At 48.1% G+C, this 27,543-nt stretch overlaps 1 protein-coding gene across 1 annotated transcript in view; it reads right to left on the reverse strand.

Moving 5' to 3' along the window:
- Nucleotides 1–1,410: 1,410 nt before the first annotated feature.
- The window catches only part of LOC119776881 (netrin receptor DCC-like), a gene marked incomplete at its 5' end in the record, with an annotated part of 120,146 nt that continues 94,013 nt past the window's right edge, over nucleotides 1,411–27,543 (reverse strand). Inside the window, 2 exons of the mRNA XM_038275510.1 lie at nucleotides 1,411–4,126; nucleotides 15,243–15,391. Coding sequence (XP_038131438.1) covers nucleotides 4,037–4,126; nucleotides 15,243–15,391 — 239 coding nt within the window. The remainder of the gene's footprint in view (nucleotides 4,127–15,242; nucleotides 15,392–27,543) is intronic.

Here is a 27,543-nt window from a genome sequence, read left to right on the forward strand (position 1 = left end):
AGTCATAATATTATGAGAATAAAGTCGCAATATTACGAGAATAAAGTCGGAATATTACAAGAATAAAGTCGTAACATTAGGAGAATAAAGTTGTAACAGTAGGAGAATAAAGTCGCAATATTACGAGAATAAAGTCGGAATATTACAAGAATAAAGTTGTAACATTAGGGGAATAAAGTCGTAACATTAGGAGAATAAAGTCGCAATATTACGAGAATGAAGTCGGAATATTACAAGAATAAAGTTGTAACATTAGGAGAATAAAGTCGTAACATTAGGAGAATAAAGTCGCAATATTACGAGAATAAAGTCGGAATATTACAAGAATAAAGTCATAACATTAGGAGAATAAAGTCGCAATATTACGAGAATAAAGTCGGAATATTACAAGAATAAAGTTGTAACATTAGGGGAATAAAGTCGTAACATTAGGAGAATAAAGTCGCAATATTACGAGAATGAAGTCGGAATATTACAAGAATAAAGTTGTAACATTAGGAGAATAAAGTCGTAACATTAGGAGAATAAAGTCGCAATATTACGAGAATAAAGTCGGAATATTACAAGAATAAAGTCATAACATTAGGAGAATAAAGTCGCAATATTACGAGAATAAAGTCGGAATATTGCAAGAATAAAGTCGTAACATTAGGAGAATAAAGTTGTAACATTAGGAGAATAAAGTCGCAATATTACGAGAATAAAGTCGGAATATTACAAGAATAAAGTTGTAACATTAGGAGAATAAAGTCGCAATATTACGAGAATAAAGTCGGATTATTACAAGAATAAAGTCGTAACATTAGGAGAATAAAGTCGTAACATTAGGAGAATAAAGTTGTAACATTAGGAGAATAAAGTCGGATTATTACAAGAATAAAGTCGTTACATTAGGAGAATAAAGTCGTAACATTAGGAGAATAAAGTCGTAACATTAGGAGAATAAAGTCGTATTTTATTCCAACTCTTAAAAGAGGCACCTTCTTCAATCATCTGCTGGTCGGAGCTCCAGGCTTTCTTTCTGAAACACGTTGTGGTATGATGACTTTATTCTGGTTATGTTACGACTTTATTCTCATAATAAAAATAAATTCTCTAGCCTGGCCCTAATACTCCGTCGTATAAACTAAATTTCATTTTGAATTTAATTAAATTCAGAGAACTTTGGTGAAAACTGAGAAGGACAGGATGACACAGCGAGATACGAGATGAAAATGGTCCAATCAGGTGAATCCTTTCTTGCATCTCGTTCACATGCGCTAATAAACACAGTTTAGTGCGGCAGTCATTTTGAAACAGCGCTGGTATCGCTAACCGACGCGCACCGAGACCCATCACTAGGAGATAGTTACCATTAGCATCAGCGTGCTAATATTAGTGTTATTGGTGAAATATTGTGGTTGCTGAATGCTGTCACTTATCACTCCATCCATTAGCCCGCTAACGCTAAAGTATATGATAAAATGTCAATTGTAGAGGCTAAGTGTCAGTGTGCTAATGTCTTTAGGCTAACAATAATGTAGATACCTTTAGCGAGTTAACGCTTTATGCAACTGTAGCACGAATATTAATGGCATGCTGAAGTTTTCTTCTCCTTTAGCAAGATGCTAACCATAGCTACACCCATTAGCTCGCTGTTGTTATTCCATTTGCTATCTGATCATATCAATTGTTGAACATCAAAGCTATATGTTAGCATGCTGTTTTTGTTGCTAAACACAAACGCAATTGTTGAACGGCTAACAGGAAAATCAATGAATAAGAAAAAATGTTAACATGCCAGTGCTAAGATTTAGCATAGTGACATATATTTTAGCATCTACTAGCATTCTGAAGCATGAACTGTGGAAGCTAACTAGCTGGCTAATAACTATAAAAACTATCCAGTGAGTTTTTTTAATATCAGAGAAATATCAGATTAAGAAACTGTGCTCTTGGTTTATTGATCCGTGTGCTAGGATCAATAAACTTTGCATTCCGTGCGCACACAGCTGCTCCGTGCCCACGGATTTCCACCAGCTTTTTTATTATTTTTTCCCCTGACACCCAGGGGGCTCCGTATGACATAGTTTAGTAGAATCAGAGGCTTTAATCGGTTTGCTCTGCGCTGTTGGGGTTAGCCTAGAACGCTTTGGTGGCTGAAGCTACATGGTCTTTCATGCTGCCTTCATGTGGGATCGTAAATATGAGAAATAAAATACTAGATCAAAGCTGCAGCTGAACATGCAGTGATGTTGGAATTTCTACTGGAAAGCTGAGAACTCTGATGAAACATAAGTTTCTAAGATGACCTTTCAGCACTGCGGAGAGCGGCGAACTGTGAGAGCAGGATCGATGCCATAAAGTGATCCAAACATCGTTTGCCGTATCGGTTTGGACGCCACAGATTCTCCGGAAGATTTATTTACTTTTAGGATAGAAATTTAACGCAAAACCGGGTCCTTCGGATAATTAAACATTCCTTTTCCCGATCCGAAGCCATTCCTGCCACAGACCATTTTAATGACGTTTTAACGATGCTTTCATAGAGCTTAGCAATGCGTGAAGTAGTGTTTCTATAAACGCGCCTGAAGACCTTTGACGACACTGACGTCACAGCTGGGTTTGGTCATGTGACTGATGTAGATGCGCCAGCATTAGGGCGGAGTATTGGGATGGATGTCACGATATTTGGGTCACGGTACGATATTATCACGATACTGAAATATCAACAAGTATCGCAATATTTTTCCCAGCTATCAAAATTTAGTGTATGGATAAGAAAGCAAACTGCAAACGTCCATCAGAAGGTATTGATCATTTATTTATTTTTTTGGGGGGTTTGAGTCGGTCGATGTCTTCCACTCTGACGGCGCTGCGCCGCGCAGCAGAAGGCTGCATGGCGCCGTCTGCCATAGTGGCGGATCAGGTGTGAACCTATTTCCCTCATAATTTTAGATAAAAATCTTTTGATTAAAAATCAAAACTAGGAAATGAAAGATCGATATAACATCAGGCAGCCAAAACTCACAATATATCGCCAAAATTATTTTTTTCTAACTTAAACTTTCCAAAGGATGATTTTTACCACATGAAGGCAGCATTAGACAGATTTTAAACTATTAAATGTTTCCGTGTTTAACAGCTAAACGTTGAGCGGCGGCCATTTTGAACACAGCTGTGAATTTGATCCCTGACCTCCGTCTGGTCCCTGTCTGGTCTATCTAAAGTTAAACTGTTTGGATTTTGGTTCCTTTTTCCCTCCATCTGTTCGTTCATTCAGACAGAAAGAAACAAAAATAAAGATTCACACGAAGCTTTCAAGGTCACAATTTGGCAGCAACACAACTTCCGCTGGAAAAGATGTTTGTTTTTCTGGGCTGAAACAGAAGCAGACCATGAGGATCTGGAAAGAGTTCAGGAGAACTTTTGTTTCCTAATTCCCATCATCAGGGAAAAGGAGGGGCTACACGCGTTGCCAGGGCGACGGCTCATTCAGCAGAAAGTTTTCCTTTTTTAGAAGACAACAAGTAAACGAAGAAGGAAAACACACGAACAATGATGGGCAGCAGTAGGTCCACGAGAAAGATAAGGTTCCAGTGAAACTTTGGTGGCTGAAAATGTTCCGTTTTTTCCTAAATGTAGGAATTCAAACTAAATCCACATCCTGTGAATGCACAAAGATAAAAAACCGAGTGATGCATCACCTCCCGCCGTAGCTGTGGAGGACGACGCTCATAAATACCACAGATAGGAGAAAGAGGAGGATCTTTGTCTATTTTGCTGATATTCTCTCCCTCCTGCTCGTCAGCCTCTGGGCATTGGATTTTTTTTCGGTTTCCTGTCTGAGGTTGAAGAAGCTGGAGTTCGCAGGTAGAGAATCACCTCAGATCAGGTCTAGTTCATGGAGTCGAAGCAGCTGAGTTCCTGCTGCCTGTTTTATTCCCGTTTCAATCCGGTCCACGATCCAGAAGTCACTCCAGGAAAACTGACAGCAGGAGATATGGAGGCTAGCAGGGAGGTTCCAGTCTGGTCCACGGCTGAAGGCCACGGCATGTTAGAAGGCGGAGCCAGTGATGGCGTTCAGCTGCTGCATCAGTCCTTCTAGACTGGCCATCTGCTCCGACAGGTCGTCCTGCTCGTAGACCTGAAATACAACAGAACAGAGACGTTACAATGGAAGGTTCTGGAGGCGGAGCCTGCTGGTCTGCAGGTCCGTCTGGGTTTTATGGGTTCGGCTCAAATCTAAGGACAGATCTGTAGGTCTATAGATCTGTCCTTAGATCAGTCTATCATCCTGAGCTGTAGGTCTATAGATCTGTCCTTAGATCAGTCCATCATCCTGAGCTGTAGGTCTATAGATCTGTCCTTAGATCAGTCTATCATCCTGAGCTATAGGTCTATAGATCTGTCCTTAGATCAGTCCATCATCCTGAGCTGTAGATCTATAGATCTGTCCTTAGATCAGTCCATCATCCTGAGCTGTAGATCTATAGATCTGTCCTTAGATCAGTCTATCATCCTGAGCTGTAGGTCTATAGATCTGTCCTTAGATCAGTCCATCATCCTGAGCTGTAGATCTATAGATCTGTCCTTAGATCAGTCTATCATCCTGAGCTGTAGGTCTATAGATCTGTCCTTAGATCAGTCTATCATCCTGAGCTGTAGGTCTATAGATCTGTCCTTAGATCAGTCTATCATCCTGAGCTGTAGGTCTATAGATCTGTCCTTAGATCAGTCTATCATCCTGAGCTGTAGGTCTATAGATCTGTCCTTAGATCAGTCTATCATCCTGAGCTGTAGGTCTATAGATCTGTCCTTAGATCAGTCTATCATCCTGAGCTGTAGGTCTATAGATCTGTCCTTAGATCAGTCCATCATCCTGAGCTGTAGGTCTATAGATCTGTCCTTAGATCAGTCCATCATCCTGAGCTGTAGGTCTATAGATCTGTCCTTAGATCAGTCTATCATCCTGAGCTATAGGTCTATAGATCTGTCCTTAGATCAGTCTATCATCCTGAGCTGTAGGTCTATAGATCTGTCCTTAGATCAGTCTATCATCCTGAGCTGTAGGTCTATAGATCTGTCCTTAGATCAGTCTATCATCCTGAGCTGTAGGTCTATAGATCTGTCCTTAGATCAGTCCATCATCCTGAGCTGTAGGTCTATAGATCTGTCCTTAGATCAGTCTATCATCCTGAGCTGTAGGTCTATAGATCTGTCCTTAGATCAGTCCATCATCCTGAGCTGTAGGTCTATAGATCTGTCCTTAGATCAGTCTATCATCCTGAGCTGTAGGTCTATAGATCTGTCCTTAGATCAGTCTATCATCCTGAGCTGTAGGTCTATAGATCTGTCCTTAGATCAGTCTATCATCCTGAGCTGTAGGTCTATAGATCTGTCCTTAGATCAGTCTATCATCCTGAGCTGTAGGTCTATAGATCTGTCCTTAGATCAGTCTATCATCCTGAGCTGTAGGTCTATAGATCTGTCCTTAGATCAGTCTATCATCCTGAGCTGTAGGTCTATAGATCTGTCCTTAGATCAGTCTATCATCCTGAGCTGTAGGTCTATAGATCTGTCCTTAGATCAGTCTATCATCCTGAGCTGTAGGTCTATAGATCTGTCCTTAGATCAGTCCATCATCCTGAGCTGTAGGTCTATAGATCTGTCCTTAGATCAGTCTATCATCCTGAGCTGTAGGTCTATAGATCTGTCCTTAGATCAGTCTATCATCCTGAGCTGTAGGTCTATAGATCTGTCCTTAGATCAGTCCATCATCCTGAGCTGTAGGTCTATAGATCTGTCCTTAGATCAGTCTATCATCCTGAGCTGTAGGTCTATAGATCTGTCCTTAGATCAGTCTATCATCCTGAGCTGTAGGTCTATAGATCTGTCCTTAGATCAGTCTATCATCCTGAGCTGTAGGTCTATAGATCTGTCCTTAGATCAGTCCATCATCCTGAGCTGTAGGTCTATAGATCTGTCCTTAGATCAGTCTATCATCCTGAGCTATAGGTCTATAGATCTGTCCTTAGATCAGTCCATCATCCTGAGCTGTAGATCTATAGATCTGTCCTTAGATCAGTCTATCATCCTGAGCTGTAGGTCTATAGATCTGTCCTTAGATCAGTCTATCATCCTGAGCTGTAGGTCTATAGATCTGTCCTTAGATCAGTCTATCATCCTGAGCTGTAGGTCTATAGATCTGTCCTTAGATCAGTCCATCATCCTGAGCTGTAGATCTATAGATCTGTCCTTAGATCAGTCTATCATCCTGAGCTGTAGGTCTATAGATCTGTCCTTAGATCAGTCTATCATCCTGAGCTGTAGGTCTATAGATCTGTCCTTAGATCAGTCTATCATCCTGAGCTGTAGGTCTATAGATCTGTCCTTAGATCAGTCCATCATCCTGAGCTGTAGGTCTATAGATCTGTCCTTAGATCAGTCTATCATCCTGAGCTGTAGATCTATAGATCTGTCCTTAGATCAGTCTATCATCCTGAGCTGTAGATCTATAGATCTGTCCTTAGATCAGTCCATCATCCTGAGCTGTAGGTCTATAGATCTGTCCTTAGATCAGTCCATCATCCTGAGCTGTAGATCTATAGATCTGTCCTTAGATCAGTCTATCATCCTGAGCTGTAGGTCTATAGATCTGTCCTTAGATCAGTCCATCATCCTGAGCTGTAGATCTATAGATCTGTCCTTAGATCAGTCTATCATCCTGAGCTGTAGATCTATAGATCTGTCCTTAGATCAGTCTATCATCCTGAGCTGTAGATCTATAGATCTGTCCTTAGATCAGTCCATCATCCTGAGCTGTAGGTCTATAGATCTGTCCTTAGATCAGTCCATCATCCTGAGCTGTAGATCTATAGATCTGTCCTTAGATCAGTCTATCATCCTGAGCTGTAGATCTATAGATCTGTCCTTAGATCAGTCCATCATCCTGAGCTGTAGGTCTATAGATCTGTCCTTAGATCAGTCTATCATCCTGAGCTGTAGATCTATAGATCTGTCCTTAGATCAGTCTATCATCCTGAGCTGTAGGTCTATAGATCTGTCCTTAGATCAGTCTATCATCCTGAGCTGTAGGTCTATAGATCTGTCCTTAGATCAGTCCATCATCCTGAGCTGTAGGTCTATAGATCTGTCCTTAGATCAGTCCATCATCCTGAGCTGTAGGTCTATAGATCTGCCCTTAGATCAGTCTATCATCCTGAGCTATAGGTCTATAGATCTGTCCTTAGATCAGTCCATCATCCTGAGCTGTAGATCTATAGATCTGTCCTTAGATCAGTCTATCATCCTGAGCTGTAGGTCTATAGATCTGTCCTTAGATCAGTCCATCATCCTGAGCTGTAGGTCTATAGATCTGTCCTTAGATCAGTCTATCATCCTGAGCTATAGGTCTATAGATCTGTCCTTAGATCAGTCCATCATCCTGAGCTGTAGATCTATAGATCTGTCCTTAGATCAGTCCATCATCCTGAGCTGTAGATCTATAGATCTGTCCTTAGATCAGTCTATCATCCTGAGCTGTAGGTCTATAGATCTGTCCTTAGATCAGTCCATCATCCTGAGCTGTAGGTCTATAGATCTGTCCTTAGATCAGTCTATCATCCTGAGCTGTAGGTCTATAGATCTGTCCTTAGATCAGTCCATCATCCTGAGCTGTAGGTCTATAGATCTGTCCTTAGATCAGTCTATCATCCTGAGCTGTAGGTCTATAGATCTGTCCTTAGATCAGTCTATCATCCTGAGCTGTAGGTCTATAGATCTGTCCTTAGATCAGTCCATCATCCTGAGCTGTAGGTCTATAGATCTGTCCTTAGATCAGTCCATCATCCTGAGCTGTAGATCTATAGATCTGTCCTTAGATCAGTCCATCATCCTGAGCTGTAGATCTATAGATCTGTCCTTAGATCAGTCTATCATCCTGAGCTGTAGGTCTATAGATCTGTCCTTAGATCAGTCCATCATCCTGAGCTGTAGGTCTATAGATCTGTCCTTAGATCAGTCTATCATCCTGAGCTGTAGGTCTATAGATCTGTCCTTAGATCAGTCTATCATCCTGAGCTGTAGGTCTATAGATCTGTCCTTAGATCAGTCCATCATCCTGAGCTGTAGGTCTATAGATCTGTCCTTAGATCAGTCTATCATCCTGAGCTATAGGTCTATAGATCTGTCCTTAGATCAGTCCATCATCCTGAGCTGTAGATCTATAGATCTGTCCTTAGATCAGTCCATCATCCTGAGCTGTAGATCTATAGATCTGTCCTTAGATCAGTCTATCATCCTGAGCTGTAGGTCTATAGATCTGTCCTTAGATCAGTCCATCATCCTGAGCTGTAGGTCTATAGATCTGCCCTTAGATCAGTCTATCATCCTGAGCTGTAGGTCTATAGATCTGTCCTTAGATCAGTCCATCATCCTGAGCTGTAGGTCTATAGATCTGTCCTTAGATCAGTCTATCATCCTGAGCTGTAGGTCTATAGATCTGTCCTTAGATCAGTCTATCATCCTGAGCTGTAGATCTATAGATCTGTCCTTAGATCAGTCTATCATCCTGAGCTGTAGGTCTATAGATCTGTCCTTAGATCAGTCCATCATCCTGAGCTGTAGATCTATAGATCTGTCCTTAGATCAGTCTATCATCCTGAGCTGTAGGTCTATAGATCTGTCCTTAGATCAGTCTATCATCCTGAGCTGTAGGTCTATAGATCTGTCCTTAGATCAGTCTATCATCCTGAGCTGTAGGTCTATAGATCTGTCCTTAGATCAGTCTATCATCCTGAGCTGTAGGTCTATAGATCTGTGCGTCCATCTCCTGCTGTGACCAATGATCCTTCATCACCTCTAGATCTTTGGATCTCTGAGGACTTTCTGACCCGGTCCACAGAATCCAGGGAACCGTCTACAAACCAGACCTGCTGACTTCCTCCTCTTCCTCCTCTTCCTCATCATCTTCTTCCTCATCAGCATCTTCCTCATCATCATCTTCCTCATCATCATCTTCCTCATCCCACAGTGATGTCTTGTAGCCTCGTAATGAACTTTGTCATCGTCTTCCCCCTTCTCCTCTGGTTGCCATGGTGACGCCTCCTCAGGAGTAGGAATATTTAACGCGCCCTGATGGCTGATGTCCCTCCATTGTCTCCTTCTTGTCCCAGTTCCTGTCCTCGGTATCAGACACCATACCAGACCTTCTTCTTCTACTCATCCTCTTCCTCTCATTTCTGCTTCATCTCCGTGTTCCTCCTATTCCAGGTCTCTGTCCTATTCCTGGTCTCTGTCCTATTCCAGGTCTCTGTCCTATTCCAGGTCTCTCTCCTATTCCAGGTCTCTGTCCTATTCCAGGTCCATGTCCTATTCCAGGTCTCTGTCCTATTCCAGGTCTCTGTCCTATTCCAGGTCTCTGTCCTATTGAGTCCTACTGTTTGCTTTGTTGATTTCTTTGACCAACCATGGCGGCCATGATGCTGAACCAAACCTAACTAAAGTAAAACTACAGACTAAAAGTAAAAACCAGAGTTTAGTTCAGTGTTGAATAATAAACCAGAGGACAGATCTATTGGTCCAGAGGACGGGTCTATTGGTCCAGAGGACAGGTCTATTGGTCCAGAGGACGGGTCTATTGTTCCAGAGGACAGGTCTATTGGTCCAGAGGACGGGTCTATTGGTCCAGAGGACGGGTCTATTGGTCCAGAGGACGGGTCTGATGGTCCAGAGGACGGGTCTATTGGTCCAGAGGACGGGTCTATTGGTCCAGAGGACGGGTCTATTGGTCCAGAGGACGGGTCTGATGGTCCAGAGGACGGGTCTATTGGTCCAGAGGACGGGTCTATTGGTCCAGAGGACGGGTCTATTGGTCCAGAGGACGGGTCTATTGGTCCAGAGGACGGGTCTATTGGTCCAGAGGACGGGTCTGATGGTCCAGAGGACGGGTCTGATGGTCCATAGGACAGGTCTGATGGTCCAGAGGACGGGTCTGATGGTCCAGAGGACGGGTCTGATGGTCCAGAGGACGGGTCTGATGGTCCAGAGGACGGGTCTATTGGTCCAGAGGACGGGTCTGATGGTCCAGAGGACGGGTCTATTGGTCCAGAGGACGGGTCTATTGGTCCAGAGGACGGGTCTATTGGTCCAGAGGACGGGTCTGATGGTCCAGAGGACGGGTCTGATGGTCCAGAGGACGGGTCTGATGGTCCAGAGGACGGGTCTATTGGTCCAGAGGACGGGTCTATTGGTCCAGAGGACGGGTCTGATGGTCCAGAGGACGGGTCTGATGGTCCAGAGGACAGGTCTATTGGTCCAGAGGACGGGTCTATTGGTCCAGAGGACGGGTCTATTGGTCCAGAGGACAGGTCTATTGGTCCAGAGGACGGGTCTGATGGTCCAGAGGACGGGTCTATTGGTCCAGAGGACGGGTCTATTGGTCCAGAGGACGGGTCTATTGGTCCAGAGGACAGGTCTATTGGTCCAGAGGACGGGTCTGATGGTCCAGAGGACGGGTCTATTGTTCCAGAGGACGGGTCTATTGGTCCAGAGGACGGGTCTGATGGTCCAGAGGACGGGTCTGATGGTCCAGAGGACGGGTCTGATGGTCCAGAGGACGGGTCTATTGGTCCAGAGGACGGGTCTATTGGTCCAGAGGACGGGTCTATTGGTCCAGAGGACGGGTCTGATGGTCCAGAGGACGGGTCTGATGGTCCAGAGGACAGGTCTATTGGTCCAGAGGACGGGTCTATTGGTCCAGAGGACGGGTCTATTGTTCCAGAGGACGGGTCTATTGGTCCAGAGGACGGGTCTATTGTTCCAGAGGACGGGTCTATTGGTCCAGAGGACGGGTCTGATGGTCCAGAGGACGGGTCTGATGGTCCAGAGGACGGGTCTGATGGTCCAGAGGACGGGTCTGATGGTCCAGAGGACGGGTCTGATGGTCCAGAGGACGGGTCTATTGGTCCAGAGGACGGGTCTGATGGTCGAGAGGACGGGTCTATTGGTCCAGAGGACGGGTCTGATGGTCGAGAGGACGGGTCTATTGGTCCAGAGGACGGGTCTGATGGTCGAGAGGACGGGTCTATTGGTCCAGAGGACGGGTCTGATGGTCGAGAGGACGGGTCTATTGGTCCAGAGGACGGGTCTATTGGTCCAGAGGACGGGTCTGATGGTCGAGAGGACGGGTCTATTGGTCCAGAGGACGGGTCTGATGGTCCAGAGGACGGGTCTATTGGTCCAGAGGACGGGTCTATTGTTCCAGAGGACGGGTCTATTGGTCCAGAGGACGGGTCTATTGTTCCAGAGGACGGGTCTATTGGTCCAGAGGACGGGTCTGATGGTCCATAGGACGGGTCTATTGGTCCTGAGGACGGGTCTATTGGTCCAGAGGACGGGTCTGATGGTCCAGAGGACGGGTCTGATGGTCCAGAGGACGGGTCTGATGGTCCAGAGGACGGGTCTATTGGTCCAGAGGACGGGTCTGATGGTCCAGAGGACGGGTCTATTGGTCCAGAGGACGGGTCTATTGGTCCAGAGGACGGGTCTGATGGTCCAGAGGACGGGTCTATTGGTCCAGAGGACGGGTCTGATGGTCCAGAGGACGGGTCTGATGGTCCAGAGGACGGGTCTATTGGTCCAGAGGACGGGTCTGATGGTCCAGAGGACGGGTCTGATGGTCCAGAGGACGGGTCTGATGGTCCAGAGGACGGGTCTATTGGTCCAGAGGACGGGTCTGATGGTCCAGAGGACGGGTCTATTGGTCCAGAGGACGGGTCTGATGGTCCAGAGGACGGGTCTATTGGTCCAGAGGACGGGTCTGATGGTCCAGAGGACGGGTCTATTGGTCCAGAGGACGGGTCTGATGGTCCAGAGGACGGGTCTGATGGTCCAGAGGACGGGTCTATTGGTCCAGAGGACGGGTCTGATGGTCCAGAGGACGGGTCTATTGTTCCAGAGGACGGGTCTATTGGTCCAGAGGACGGGTCTATTGTTCCAGAGGACGGGTCTGATGGTCCAGAGGACGGGTCTGATGGTCCAGAGGACGGGTCTGATGGTCCAGAGGACGGGTCTGATGGTCCAGAGGACAGGTCTATTGGTCCAGAGGACGGGTCTGATGGTCCAGAGGACGGGTCTATTGTTCCAGAGGACGGGTCTATTGGTCCAGAGGACGGGTCTATTGTTCCAGAGGACGGGTCTGATGGTCCAGAGGACGGGTCTGATGGTCCAGAGGACAGGTCTATTGGTCCAGAGGACGGGTCTGATGGTCCAGAGGACGGGTCTGATGGTCCAGAGGACGGGTCTGATGGTCCAGAGGACAGGTCTATTGGTCCAGAGGACAGGTCTATTGGTCCAGAGGACGGGTCTATTGGTCCAGAGGACGGGTCTATTGGTCCAGAGGACGGGTCTATTGGTCCAGAGGACGGGTCTGATGGTCCAGAGGACGGGTCTGATGGTCCAGAGGACGGGTCTATTGTTCCAGAGGACGGGTCTATTGGTCCAGAGGACGGGTCTATTGGTCCAGAGGACGGGTCTATTGGTCCAGAGGACGGGTCTGATGGTCCAGAGGACGGGTCTGATGGTCCAGAGGACGGGTCTATTGGTCCAGAGGACGGGTCTATTGGTCCAGAGGACAGGTCTATTGGTCCAGAGGACGGGTCTGATGGTCCAGAGGACGGGTCTGATGGTCCAGAGGACGGGTCTATTGGTCCAGAGGACAGGTCTATTGGTCCAGAGGACGGGTCTGATGGTCCAGAGGACAGGTCTATTGTTCCAGAGGACGGGTCTGATGGTCCAGAGGACGGGTCTGATGGTCCAGAGGACAGGTCTATTGGTCCAGAGGACGGGTCTGATGGTCCAGAGGACAGGTCTATTGTTCCAGAGGACGGGTCTGATGGTCCAGAGGACGGGTCTGATGGTCCAGAGGACAGGTCTATTGTTCCAGAGGACGGGTCTGATGGTCCAGAGGACGGGTCTATTGGTCCTGAGGACGGGTCTATTGGTCCAGAGGACGGGTCTATTGGTCCAGAGGACGGGTCTATTGGTCCAGAGGACGGGTCTGATGGTCCAGAGGACGGGTCTATTGGTCCTGAGGACGGGTCTATTGGTCCAGAGGACGGGTCTATTGGTCCAGAGGACGGGTCTATTGGTCCAGAGGACGGGTCTGATGGTCCAGAGGACGGGTCTATTGGTCCAGAGGACGGGTCTGATGGTCCAGAGGACGGGTCTATTGGTCCAGAGGACGGGTCTATTGGTCCAGAGGACGGGTCTATTGGTCCAGAGGACGGGTCTGATGGTCCAGAGGACGGGTCTGATGGTCCAGAGGACGGGTCTGATGGTCCAGAGGACGGGTCTGATGGTCCAGAGGACAGGTCTATTGGTCCAGAGGACGGGTCTGATGGTCCAGAGGACAGGTCTATTGTTCCAGAGGACGGGTCTATTGGTCCAGAGGACGGGTCTATTGGTCCAGAGGACGGGTCTGATGGTCCAGAGGACGGGTCTGATGGTCCAGAGGACGGGTCTGATGGTCCAGAGGACGGGTCTATTGGTCCAGAGGACGGGTCTATTGGTCCAGAGGACGGGTCTGATGGTCCAGAGGACGGGTCTGATGGTCCAGAGGACGGGTCTATTGTTCCAGAGGACGGGTCTGATGGTCCAGAGGACGGGTCTGATGGTCCAGAGGACGGGTCTATTGGTCCAGAGGACGGGTCTATTGGTCCAGAGGACGGGTCTATTGGTCCAGAGGACAGGTCTATTGGTCCAGTCTATTGGTCCAGAGGACGGGTCTATTGGTCCAGAGGACGGGTCTATTGGTCCAGAGGACGGGTCTATTGGTCCAGAGGACGGGTCTATTGGTCCAGAGGACAGGTCTATTGGTCCAGAGGACGGGTCTATTGGTCCAGAGGACGGGTCTATTGGTCCAGAGGACGGGTCTATTGGTCCAGAGGACGGGTCTATTGGTCCAGAGGACAGGTCTATTGGTCCAGTCTATTGGTCCAGAGGACGGGTCTATTGGTCCAGAGGACGGGTCTATTGGTCCAGAGGACGGGTCTATTGGTCCAGAGGACGGGTCTATTGGTCCAGAGGACGGGTCTGATGGTCCAGAGGACGGGTCTATTGGTCCAGAGGACGGGTCTATTGGTCCAGAGGACGGGTCTATTGGTCCAGAGGACGGGTCTGTGTGTCCCTAGTCCTTCCTGACATCTGTCCGTCTGTCTGACGGATCCGTCCCACACGCTGACAGCAGAAGCCGTCATCAGCAGTCAGCGGGTTCACCTGTCGAGGCGTTCGAGGCGCCGGGACTGATGATTGACGGCTGCAGGAAAACGTCTTCGTTTTTGAAGCTCTTCTCAGAAAATCCACTTTGAACCTAAAACTGTCTGCAGGGTTTGAAGAATTTATAAAAGTCGTTATTTGGAGCAGAAAACGAGTTGAAGTGAAGCTGGATGATGTCAGGATGAATCATTCCTGGGAGGAAGGCGGAGACGATGAGGATGATGAGGTTTGGCGTGCGGAGAGGAGACCGTTTATCATCCCGCTGTTATTAAGTTAGAATATGCTAAGCTTGGAGGGAACTCCTCCAGAACATTCCCAGAATATTCCGGCCTCTTCCGGGAATGACTCGGTTCAGTTAAGATGAACTGTTTATAAATAGATGGGTGGGGGTGCACTCAGGGGAAGACGCCATGCTGCGCCGCCATCTTTACCTCTATGTGACAGGCTGGCGTTGGAGGACGAGTATTAAACACTCAGAGATCATAAAGAAAGAAAGAAAAGTTAAAAGCTGACAAATGATGAGGGGGCGGGGCTTCAAAAAGGAGGTTTGAGGGTTCCAGAGGGTCAGGTGAGTTCATTCAGGTAAACGACATCAGAAACAGGACAGCAGTTAGTCTGTCCTCGCTGGACGAGCTAACGGCCGCCATCAGCTGATGTCACTCCAGCAGGACGCTCCGTACGCTTCCTGTTTTCAGGGATTTTCCAGGTGTTTAATTTTACCAAAGTAAAACCTGCTCCTGGCTGTGATTATTCGCTCAACGCCGCAGCATCAAACCCTGAAACATCTTAGATGATAAAGAAGCCCCGCCCACCTCCAGTCATTAATCAGCTGAAATAAACAATCAGAAACCAGAAAAAATCTCTCTGTAAGTCATCAATAAAATCCTGAATCACCTAGGATCCCATTTATGACCCCCTGCAGCCTCCATAGTAGTTCATTCTTTCAGCCACCACTAGATGGCACTGCATCTGCATCTAGAACTCACATTGGTAGATGAATCCTCCGCAGGCTTCGCTCCTCCCTCCTCTTGTAGGTCCGGCGCCGTCGGAACCGAGACGGGCAGCAGAGGTGAGCGAGCCTTCCCGGCCTGACCCAGGGACGCCGTCTTCACCTGGGGTTTGGGGAGGCTGGCACCTGGACAAGAGCAGGAGGACAGTAAAGGAGCGGGACAGCAGATCAGATCATTTCAGCCATTATTCCGCCTTATTAAAGGCGCTCTAACCCCTAAACCATCACTACGGAGCGGGGACGTTATAGTGAACTTTATAGTGAACTCAGTTAACTGAGCGTTCAGACAGGTGATCACTGCTTTTAGCTCTTTGTTTGTCACGTAACTCTGCCTCCCCCACGGTGCCTGCGCCATCTTGGGCCACTGTGGCAACAAATCCCATGATGCTTTGCTAGGAGAGCTCTCCTCTGTGTCTGAATCTAACCAACCACTGAAGGCACCAGTGAACATTAACCAATCAGAAACAACGGAAGGTGGGTCTTGACGTCTGTCTTTGAAACACGGGCGGATTGGGCTGTTGTCCAATTTTTGTCCAAGTTTTGTTTTGCATTTGGAGGCGCCAGTCTGGGGGGGGGCAGCTGCTGTTTATAAATCGACTTTAAATGGATGAACACATCATGACTCTCTTGTCATTTTCTGAAACTGGGAAGCTCTGTTCAAAGTCTTGATTTAGTCCAGAACTAGTTGATAAACTTTGGCCTTTCAACATCTTTTCCAGGATCTGAAAATCTCAGCTTTAACCCGCGAGTTTTCAGCCTAATGTTGACGTTGTTTGGACGTGAACCATGACGTCTTCTTAATGTCTTTTCAACCAATGATTGATCGCTGGGCTCTGCTGCCTTCAGGTTTGGCTTCAGGTCATCTGGATGATTTGCTAAGCAGCTGCTTCCAGAACTTTGCAGGTACCAATAACCAGCTTCTGGTTCAGTTCTGGCTCTGGTTCTGGATTGGTTCCGGTTCTGGATCTAGTCTGGTTCTGGTCTGATTCTGATCTGGTTCTGGTTCTAGTCTGGTTCTAGTCTGGTCCTGGTCTGGTTCTGGTCTGGTTCAATTCTGGTCTGGTTCTAGTATGGTTCTGGTTTGGTTGTGGTCTGGTTCTGATCTGGTTCTGGTTCTGGTTTGGTTCTGGTCTGGTTCTAGTCTGGTTCTGGTCTGGTTCTGGTCCTGGTTCAGTTCTGGTTCTGGTTTGGTTCTGGTATTGGTCTGGTTCTGGTCTGGTTTGGTTGTGGTTCGGTTCTGGTCTGGTTCTGGTCTGGTTCTGGTTCGGTTCTGGTCTGGTTCTGATCTGGGTCTGGTTCTGGTACGTGTCTTGTCTGGTTCTGGTCTGGTTCTGGTCCTGGTTCGGTTCTGGGCTGGTTCTAGTCTGGTCCTGGTCTGGTTCTGGTCTGGTTCTGGTCTGGTTCTGGTCTGGTTCAGTTCTGGTCTGGTCCTGGTCCGGTTCTGGTCTGGTTCTGGTTTGGTTCTGGTCTAGTTCTGATCTGGTTCTGGTTCGGTTCTGGTCTGGTTCTAGTCTGGTTCTGGTCTGGTTCTGGTCTGGTTCTAGTCTGGTTCTGGTCTGGTCCTGGTCCGGTTCTGGTCTGGTTCTGGTTTGGTTCTGGTCTAGTTCTGATCTGGTTCTGGTTCGGTTCTGGTCTGGTTCTAGTCTGGTTCTGGTCTGGTTCAGTTCTGGTCTGGTTCAGTTCTGGTCTGGTTCTGGTTTGGTTCTGGTCTAGTTCTGATCTGGTTCTGGTTCGGTTCTGGTCTGGTTCTGGTCTGGTTCTAGTCTGGTTCTGGTCTGGTTCAGTTCTGGTCCTGGTCCGGTTCTGGTCTGGTTCTGGTTTGGTTCTGGTCTAGTTCTGATCTGGTTCTGGTTCAGTTCTGGTCTGGTCCTGGTCCGGTTCTGGTCTGGTTCTGGTTTGGTTCTGGTCTAGTTCTGATCTGGTTCTGGTTTGGTTCTGGTCTGGTTCTGGTTTGGTTCTGGTTTGGTTCTGGTCTAGTTCTGATCTGGTTCTGGTTCTGGTCTGGTTCTGAATTAGAAGATGTAAACTGAACAAACCAAAGTCCATCATAGGGTCAGTATTAGCATCGATGTTGGGATTAGAAACGTGTTTTATTTCTTAAATCCTTATCAGGAAGTTAAAGATCGATCGTATATCTGGGAACCGTAAATCGCAATATATCGATTTTTATCCACTGATGGTCGGCGTGTTAATCTAGGAGAAGCTGATCTATCGGGGCCTCCAGCCTTCATCCACGTCTAGATCAGAGTTTCTATAAACGTCGTTATGGAGAAGAACCGCTTCAGAAGTAAAGACAGATATTTGTCTTTAAAAGAAAAAACTCTGAATAAAGTACAGATAGTTAAAGAAGCTACTGAAGTAACAAAGTATTTATACTTTAGTAACTTTATACCAAATACTTTTAAACAGGACTCAATTCTGGAACATCTACTTTTACTTTTAGTTGGGTCAATTTTGAAGATTTCAACCCAGAACTGCAGTACAGTTCTGGGTCTGCTGCCCATCCATCCTCCATCACTCAGAACCGGTCCCAACCGGTCCCAACTGGTCCCAACCGGTCCCAACTGGTCCAATCCGGTCCCAACTGGTCCAATCCGGTCCCTCTTCTGCTCTAACTGTTCAAACTGGACTCCATGTGGACCAGAGGGACCAGAATAATCTAGGTACAGTTCCTGGTTTCTAACGGGTGGTTCCAGGACCAGCAGCCTGAGCTGCTCCCTCTGACCCCAGCAGGACCTGGACTTCCCCCGGTCCCTGACTGGACCCTAAGTCCTCTGCTGTGGGTCCGTCCAGCTGACAGCTGGAGCTCCAGACTGGATCAGGTTTGGTTGTGGTCTGGTTCTGATCTGGTTCTGGTTCTGGTTTGGTTCTGGTCTGGTTCTAGTCTGGTTCTGGTCTGGTTCTGGTCCTGGTTCAGTTCTGGTTCTGGTTTGGTTCTGGTATTGGTCTGGTTCTGGTCTGGTTTGGTTGTGGTTCGGTTCTGGTCTGGTTCTGGTCTGGTTCTGGTTCGGTTCTGGTCTGGTTCTGGTTCGGTTCTGGTCTGGTTCTGATCTGGGTCTGGTTCTGGTACGTGTCTTGTCTGGTTCTGGTCTGGTTCTGGTCCTGGTTCGGTTCTGGGCTGGTTCTAGTCTGGTCCTGGTCTGGTTCTGGTCTGGTTCTGGTCTGGTTCAGTTCTGGTCTGGTCCTGGTCCGGTTCTGGTCTGGTTCTGGTTTGGTTCTGGTCTAGTTCTGATCTGGTTCTGGTTCGGTTCTGGTCTGGTTCTAGTCTGGTTCTGGTCTGGTTCTGGTCTGGTTCTAGTCTGGTTCTGGTCTGGTCCTGGTCCGGTTCTGGTCTGGTTCTGGTTTGGTTCTGGTCTAGTTCTGATCTGGTTCTGGTTCGGTTCTGGTCTGGTTCTAGTCTGGTTCTGGTCTGGTTCAGTTCTGGTCTGGTTCTGGTTTGGTTCTGGTCTAGTTCTGATCTGGTTCTGGTTCGGTTCTGGTCTGGTTCTGGTCTGGTTCTAGTCTGGTTCTGGTCTGGTTCAGTTCTGGTCCTGGTCCAGTTCTGGTCTGGTTCTGGTTTGGTTCTGGTCTAGTTCTGATCTGGTTCTGGTTTGGTTCTGGTCTGGTTCTGGTTTGGTTCTGGTTTGGTTCTGGTTTGGTTCTGGTCTAGTTCTGATCTGGTTCTGGTTCTGGTCTGGTTCTGAATTAGAAGATGTAAACTGAACAAACCAAAGTCCATCATAGGGTCAGTATTAGCATCGATGTTGGGATTAGAAACGTGTTTTATTTCTTAAATCCTTATCAGGAAGTTAAAGATCGATCGTATATCTGGGAACCGTAAATCGCAATATATCGATTTTTATCCACTGATGGTCGGCGTGTGAATCTAGGAGAAGCTGATCTATCGGGGCCTCCAGCCTTCATCCACGTCTAGATCAGAGTTTCTATAAACGTCGTTATGGAGAAGAACCGCTTCAGAAGTAAAGACAGATATTTGTCTTTAGAAGAAGAAACTCTGAATAAAGTACAGATAGTTAAAGAAGCTACTGAAGTAACAAAGTATTTATACTTTAGAAAATTTATACCAAAAACTTTTAAACAGGACTCAATTCTGGAACATCTACTTTTACTTTTAGTTGAGTCAATTTTTGAAGATTTCAACCCAGAACTGCAGTACAGTTCTGGGTCTGCTGCCCATCCATCCTCCATCACTCAGAACCGGTCCCAACCGGTCCCAACTGGTCCCAACCGGTCCCAACTGGTCCAATCCGGTCCCTCTTCTGCTCTAACTGTTCAAACTGGACTCCATGTGGACCAGAGGGACCAGAATAGTCTAGGTACAGTTCCTGGTTTCTAACGGATGGTTCCAGGACCAGCAGCCTGAGCTGCTCCCTCTGACCCCAGCAGGACCTGGACTTCCCCCGGTCCCTGACTGGACCCTAAGTCCTCTGCTGTGGGTCCGTCCAGCTGACAGCTGGAGCTCCAGACTGGATCAGGGCAGAACAGGGAAGCCAACCAGCAGCAGATCTATAGATCTGTTCTTCCAACAGATCAGGACGGGGGGCCGGTTCTGCTCTCAGCCAGAGAGGAGAATAGATCCGCCATCAGATTAATTTCAGCGTTCCGCCGCTAACAGACGCCATCTGGGCCAAATATTGAGCCGGCCCATAAATGCTTCCTTCATAATCAGGTCAATCTTTGCTGGACGGGAAACATCGACGCCTTTCAGCTGCTGACAGGAATCGTTTGACCTGCTAACCCGCTGCCGCCATCGACCGCTCTAAACGCCAACGTTAGAACTGAGAGTCTGACAGAGAGGCGGGCCAAAGCCAGGCTGGGTCCTGCTTCTGGCTCCGCCCATCTCACGCCAACGGCGCTCTCCATCACACCCTTCATTCCTTCCTCATCCATTAGCTGCTGAAAACCTGGAGCTCAGAGAGCAGAACCAACCCAGAACCTGGAGCCAGATCCCGGGACCAACCCAGAACCTGGGACTAACCCAGAACCCGGGACTAACCTAGAACCCGGGACCAACCCAGAACCCGGGACTAACCCAGAAACCAGAGAAAATACACAATCCGTGACTAACCCAGAACCTGGGACTAACCCAGAACCCGGAGAAAACCCAGAATCCGGGACTAACCCAGAACCCGGGACCAACCCAGAACCCGGAGCAAACCCAGAACCCAGAGAAAATCCACAATCCGGGACTAACCCAGAACCCGGGACTAACCCAGAACCCAGAGAAAATACACAATCCGGGACTAACCCAGAACCCGGGACCCAACCCGAACCCGGAGCAAACCCAGAACCCAGAGAAAATCCGCAATCCGGGACTAACCCAGAACCTGGGACTAACCCAGAACCCGGAGAAAACCCAGAATCCGGGACTAACCCAGAACCCGGGACTAACCCAGAACCCGGGACCAACCCAGAACCCGGAGCAAACCCAGAACCCAGAGAAAATCCACAATCCGGGACTAACCCAGAACCCGGGACTAACCCAGAACCCAGAGAAAATACACAATCCGGGACTAACCCAGAACCCGGGACCAAACCAGAACCCAGAGAAAATACACAATCCGGGACTAACCCAGAACCCGGGACTAACCCAGAACCCAGAGAAAATACACAATCCGGGACTAACCCAGAACCCGGGACTAACCCAGAACCCAGAGAAAATACACAATCCGTGACTAACCCAGAACCTGGGACTAACCCAGAACCCGGAGAAAACCCAGAATCCGGGACTAACCCAGAACCCGGGACCAACCCAGAACCCGGAGCAAACCCAGAACCCAGAGAAAATCCACAATCCGGGACTAACCCAGAACCCGGGACTAACCCAGAACCCAGAGAAAATCCACAATCCGGGACTAACCCAGAACCCGGGACTAACCCAGAACCCAGAGAAAATACACAATCCGGGACTAACCCAGAACCCGGGACTAACCCAGAACCCAGAGAAAATACACAATCCGGGACTAACCCAGAACCCGGGACCAACCCAGAACCCGGAGCAAACCCAGAACCCAGAGAAAATCCACAATCCGGGACTAACCCAGAACCCGGGACTAACCCAGAACCCAGAGAAAATACACAATCCGGGACTAACCCAGAACCCGGGACCAAACCAGAACCCGGAGCAAACCCAGAACCCAGAGAAAATCCGCAATCCGGGACTAACCCAGAACCTGGGACTAACCCAGAACCCGGAGAAAACCCAGAATCCGGGACTAACCCAGAACCCGGGACTAACCCAGAACCCGGGACCAACCCAGAACCCGGAGCAAACCCAGAACCCAGAGAAAATCCACAATCCGGGACTAACCCAGAACCCGGGACTAACCCAGAACCCAGAGAAAATACACAATCCGGGACTAACCCAGAACCCGGGACCAAACCAGAACCCGGAGCAAACCCAGAACCCAGAGAAAATCCGCAATCCGGGACTAACCCAGAACCTGGGACTAACCCAGAACCCGGAGAAAACCCAGAACCCGGGACTAACCCAGAACCCGGGACAAACCCAGAACCCCTAGCAAACCCACAACTCGGAGAAAACCCAGAACCCAGAGAAAATCCACGACCCGGGACTAACCCACAACCCGGGACTAACCCAGAACCCAGGACTAACCCAGAACCAGGAGCAAACCCAGAACCCGGAGAAAATCCACAACCCGGGACTAACCCAGAATCCGGGACTAGGGAAGCAGAGGATCTGCAGTCAGAACCAGTCTAGCTGGGTCTGGTTCTGACTGCAGATCCTCTGCTTCCCTGCAGAACTCAGAATTTAACCTATAGGGAACAATTCTGTTAGTAGAGAACTAAAACTCCATCCATCCGTCCGTCCCTCCCTCCACCCACATGGTTCTAATGTCAGATCAGTATAAATCTTCCCTCCTGATCTTCAAAGGTCCAGAAGCTGCAGCAGCAGAACAGCCTTTGTGACATCAGCGCACACGGCTGTCAGATCGGATCCGGCTGATTCTGATATGGGAAAATTTACACGTTGCTGGTGGGGGGGGGGGGGGGGGGGGGGGCATGAAGATGGAGTTTCACGGTCCATTCACAGCCAGAGGGAAGGGGGGGGGGAGGGGGGGGGGGGGGCACCTGACAAGCAGGAGAGGAGGTGTGAAAAGCCCAGCAGGGCTGACATCAGTGTTTGTTTGCAAGAGTCAGAGAGCTATGGTTGATGCAGCAGGTGAAGATGGTGGAGCTGCTATTGATCCAGAGAACAGAGCACCTTGGAGGAGACGCAGGGTCTACGGAGGAGACGCGGGGTCTACGGAGGATACGCGGGGTCTACGGAGGAGACGCGGGGTCTACGGAGGAGACGCGGGGTCTACGGAGGAGACGCGGGGTCTACGGAGGAGACGCGGGGTCTACGGAGGAGGCGCGGGGTCTACGGAGGAGGCGCGGGGTCTACGGAGGAGACGCGGGGTCTACGGAGGAGACGCGGGGTCTCTGGAGGAGACGCGGGGTCTACGGAGGAGACGCAGGGTCTACAGAGGAGACGCAGGGTCTACGGAGGAGACGCAGGGTCTACGGAGGAGACGCAGGGTCTACGGAGGAGACGCAGGGTCTACGGAGGAGACGCAGGGTCTACGGAGGAGACGCAGGGTCTACGGAGGAGACGCAGGGTCTACGGAGGAGACGCAGGGTCTCTGGAGGAGACGCAGGGTCTACGGAGGAGACGCAGGGTCTACGGAGGAGACGCAGGGTCTACGGAGGAGACGCAGGGTCTACGGAGGAGACGCGGGGTCTACGGAGGAGACGCGGGGTCTACGGAGGAGACGCGGGGTCTCTGGAGGAGACGCGGGGTCTACGGAGGAGACGCGGGGTCTACGGAGGAGGCGCGGGGTCTACGGAGGAGACGCGGGGTCTACGGAGGAGGTCTCTGGAGGAGACGCGGGGTCTACGGAGGAGACGCAGGGTCTACGGAGGAGACGCAGGGTCTACGGAGGAGACGCAGGGTCTACGGAGGAGACGCAGGATCTCTGGAGGAGACGCAGGGTCTACGGAGGAGACGCAGGGTCTACGGAGGAGACGCAGGGTCTACGGAGGAGACGCAGGGTCTACGGAGGAGACGCAGGGTCTCTGGAGGAGACGCAGGGTCTACGGAGGAGACGCAGGGTCTCTGGAGGAGACGCAGGGTCTCTGGAGGAGACGCAGGGTCTACGGAGGAGACGCAGGGTCTACGGAGGAGACGCAGGGTCTACGGAGGAGACGCAGGGTTTCTGGAGGAGACACAGGGTCTACGGAGGAGACGCAGGGTCTACGGAGGAGACGCAGGGTCTATGGAGGAGACGCAGGGTCTACGGAGGAGACGCAGGGTCTCTCCTGCTTCTCTTTGTCTTCACTGAAATCCTATTTTTCATTTTCTGCAGTTTGTTCATCCGACCAATAGGAGCTCCCCTCGCAGCTCCGCCTCCTGAAACTAGATCATTCTTAGGACAAGTAGACGACCCGCTCCGTTCTGGACTCTGCATGACAGAAGGTATCTATGGCTGACAACAAAGATTGATCAGCCACCAACCAGGAGGAGGCGCTGCAGGTCAGAGGAACACCAGCACCTCCTTCTCCACAAAAACAAACTGACCAGAGGGAAGGAGCCTCCAGACCATCCCAGGCAGGGGCGTCTCTAGGTTTAAGAGACAAGGGTGGCTCAGCCCGTAGAAGATAATGCGCGCGCAGTGCGCGCCGAAATTTTTTCAGTGCACCTGCTAAGGCGTTGTCTAAGACAAGGGTGTAACTTTGTGTTGAAAGTTGGTGGGGACGGCTCATAAGGAAAGGGAGATCCCTGCGCGACGCCTTTTTTTTTTGTTGGAAAGGATAAAGCCAAAAAAATGCGAATAACATTTATCAATTTAATGCTTACAGTTGAAAACATAACTGTTACAATATTCACTTATATATTTTGTGCAAAAAATATCACATAAATCTAAACAGACAGTACAAATCAAAGAAATGAAATAAATATATCAATTTTGTAGAACATTTATTGACAGTCAATTTTGGGTCACTTTTTATAATTAATTTACTTTTAAACCAGGACTCGGACGAGATCTTATGGGGCCTTAAGCAGAATATGATTAAGCAACTCCGTCTTTCTGTCAAGAACATCCACCAGCAGGGTATCCAGGGGGGGATTTACCATTAGGCAATACTAGGCAGTTGCCTAGGGCCCCAAGTTCTGGGGGCCCCATAAAACTCTGTTTCCATGTATGGTTAATACAACTAATCCTTATTTGTGCACATTAATTATGTTTTTGATAAAAATCCTTTGGCTAAAATGCCATCAGAACGCTGATAAATAGAGAGGAAAAAGGGACAAGAAGAGAGGGACAAAACCTAGAACAAATAATGGATGTCTATTCTATTAACATTTCTCTATCTGTAGAATGGGTCTGTTTTATGGGTTTACTTCTCAGGGGGCCCCCTGCCTGTCTTTGCCTAGGGCCCCAAATTTCCTAAATCCGCCCCTGAGGGTATCAACACTGATTTGATAGAATCTGGGAGAGCGGACTATGTTCAACCATCCATTTTCTTTAACCTTATCCCTCAGTGGGATCAGGAGGTGCTGGTGCATATCTCCAGCCACGTTCTGGGTGAGAGGTGGGATCACCCTGGACAGGTCACCAGTCTGTCGCAGTATGTTCAACCAGCTTAAAAGTAATCGCTAATCAGATTTATTATTTGCACTTTTACTAAGTGAACTTTCTAACTCCCTTAAATCTGAAATTCCAATGCCAAAATTGTTTAAATCTTTTATCTTTGGACCCCCTGCAGAGTGACGTCACACCTGCAAGATCCTATCCTTACCTTCCTGCTAGATTGCAAAAAGCAGCTTGCTCATGAGTTGTCAACATAACACGCTAAATCTTAAATGTACATATAAAAGAAAAAGGGGCGCAGTGCTTGCTACTGAATGGCAACACTATCAAAGTCAGGAAAAAGTTTTAAGTAAAGCCGGGATTAAAACAGTAGCTACAAGAAGCTTCAAATAAAAGGTGTTCTTTATGTTCAACCTAAACACCAACTCCGATAGACCATCAGTAGAGCAGGTGTTTAAATTAATCAATCACTGCTGCGAAAGCTTATAGCAGTGAAAGCTAATATACCACAGCCATCACTTAATAAACGCAAAATAAACAACCCTCTAAAAACGGAAAACTGTAATGGACTGAAAGTCCTGTTTTTTATGTGGGAAATTATTTGCGTGTGTTTTAGTATAATTCTGATATATTGGCGCTGTTGTCTGTTTCTATGGCAACGATACTGAATGTAGTGTAGCTTAGAGACCTGCATGGGTCGAGTTTTACCAACCCGCACCCGCCTGAACCCGTTAGGATGACTACCGAACCCGACCCGTCACCCGCGGATATCTTCAATTCAAATGTTATGGGGAGAGGTTGGAGGGGGGTGATGGGGAGAAAGCGAGAGGCAACAGATTCTTTTTTCTGAGTTTTTTGTCGGGGTTTGTGGACGGTGAGCAGCAGGGATAACTTTTTTATTTTCTTTCTGAGGAGCGGCATGAATGGGGTTTTAATCAGATATACACAGCACCGAAAGCAAAATACGTGTACAAAATATTGGTGGGGACATGTCCACACCAGTCCTTAAGGAAGTTACGCCTATGATTGTTCAGATTAACTTGTCTTCTTTATGGCTTTTATTCTGTGCTTTACTTTTACGTTTTGGGAAAATATGAGGAAAAAATAAATACAGAAAAAAATATATATTTCTTTTTAAATCGCAAAATAATTATAGGGTGGCTAATGCCAAAGAAAGGGTGACTGAAGCCACCCTTAAATAGGTCTAACGATGCTTATGATCCCAGGTGTTCCCCATTGTTCAGAGAGAACCGTGTCGTTGTTGAGATGTTCTCTCCAGGCTCAAAATGACTCTTCTGGACCTTCCTGTTAGAAACCAGAAGATCTCCAGACTGTGTGGAGATCAGCAGTCAGAGGAGGTTCAGGACTGATCCATGGAGGTCCCATGGCCCTCTGGGCTTTAGTCATGGTTCCTCTGTAGACCACCATGAGGTTCTGGCTGATGATGCACAGACGCGTCCTTCTTTACAGCAGGTGACCCGGGACAGAAAAAAGTTTGGGTCTAAAGGATGAAGCCAGCGTGAAAAGGTCCCATAAAACCTGCTCTGTCATTTTAAAGTCACCTCCTGCAGGGAATGAAGCTAAAAGCATCCATCCCAGTCCTCCCAGTCCGCCCAGTCCGCCTCCAGCCACATCGCCGCTCAGAATCGGACATGGACTCGGACAGTCCGCTAACAGCTCGGAGCCTTCGGCCGCTCGTTCAGATCAGGTGACTCACGCCTCATCCTGCTGGTGGAGTCTACCTGAGAACCAAGGACTTCCTGGTCTGACCCACCAGCTGGCTGAGGTCAAAGGTCACAGATATAAACCAACCTTCACTCTACAGATGATCATTTATTAATTAATAAACATCCATTTAAATACCTGTTCAGTTTAGTATTTCTGTGGTTCATCCAGCTTTTCTAATTCCCTGAGGATCAGCGATGTGCACAGATGGACACTAGGTGGAGCTACGGTTGAGTTTTCACTTAACTTTATTGAACTGAACAAAACGGAACATACAAAAACCACCAGGTGGCAGTATTTCACATCCTGACCTGCTTTGTCAAAATACTGTATTAGAACACCTGGAGCACCTGAACTGTTCCCCTCTGGAAAAAAAAGTTCCCTCCTGAGATAATCTTTGTTTTTTACTTTTTTTAGCCTTTGGAATGAATTTATAATTTTTAAAAGTCTGTATTTTTATTATTTTGCTCCATGAGACGTGAAGCTCCGCCTCCACAGAGCGTTGCCCTAGTGATGGACCAGGTAACCGTCCAGGTAAACCTCCTTCACCAACCAGTCAGTTCACAGCAGAATGTCTTTAAAGGCCTCTGCTGAGACCTAACAATAAAACTATTTGATTAAATTAGAATAAAATAGAATTTAAAGCGTCTCATAGACGTAATTATTGATTTGCTGTTACGTTGCTGTCAGGGACTCACTGATCACATCTATTTGACTTTATTATGACAACCGCAGCAAACAGCTTTCCTTTTCTCTGTTAAACATGAAATGTTTATTTTAAACTATTTAATTATTAGATATTAAGCACTCAAAATAAGATGTTTTTTTCATATTTTAAATGTAAATCTTAGTTAATCTGCAAATAGTCATATAAAAGTAATAACCTTAAAGATATTCTGGATGTTTTGGGCTTTAAATGAGTGGATTTTAAACTGTTATTTATTGAAGTGACACCAA

Source organism: Cyprinodon tularosa, unplaced genomic scaffold (assembly GCF_016077235.1).
Source record: "Cyprinodon tularosa strain WSP-4 unplaced genomic scaffold, ASM1607723v1 ctg963, whole genome shotgun sequence".
Taxonomy (NCBI): domain Eukaryota; kingdom Metazoa; phylum Chordata; class Actinopteri; order Cyprinodontiformes; family Cyprinodontidae; genus Cyprinodon; species Cyprinodon tularosa.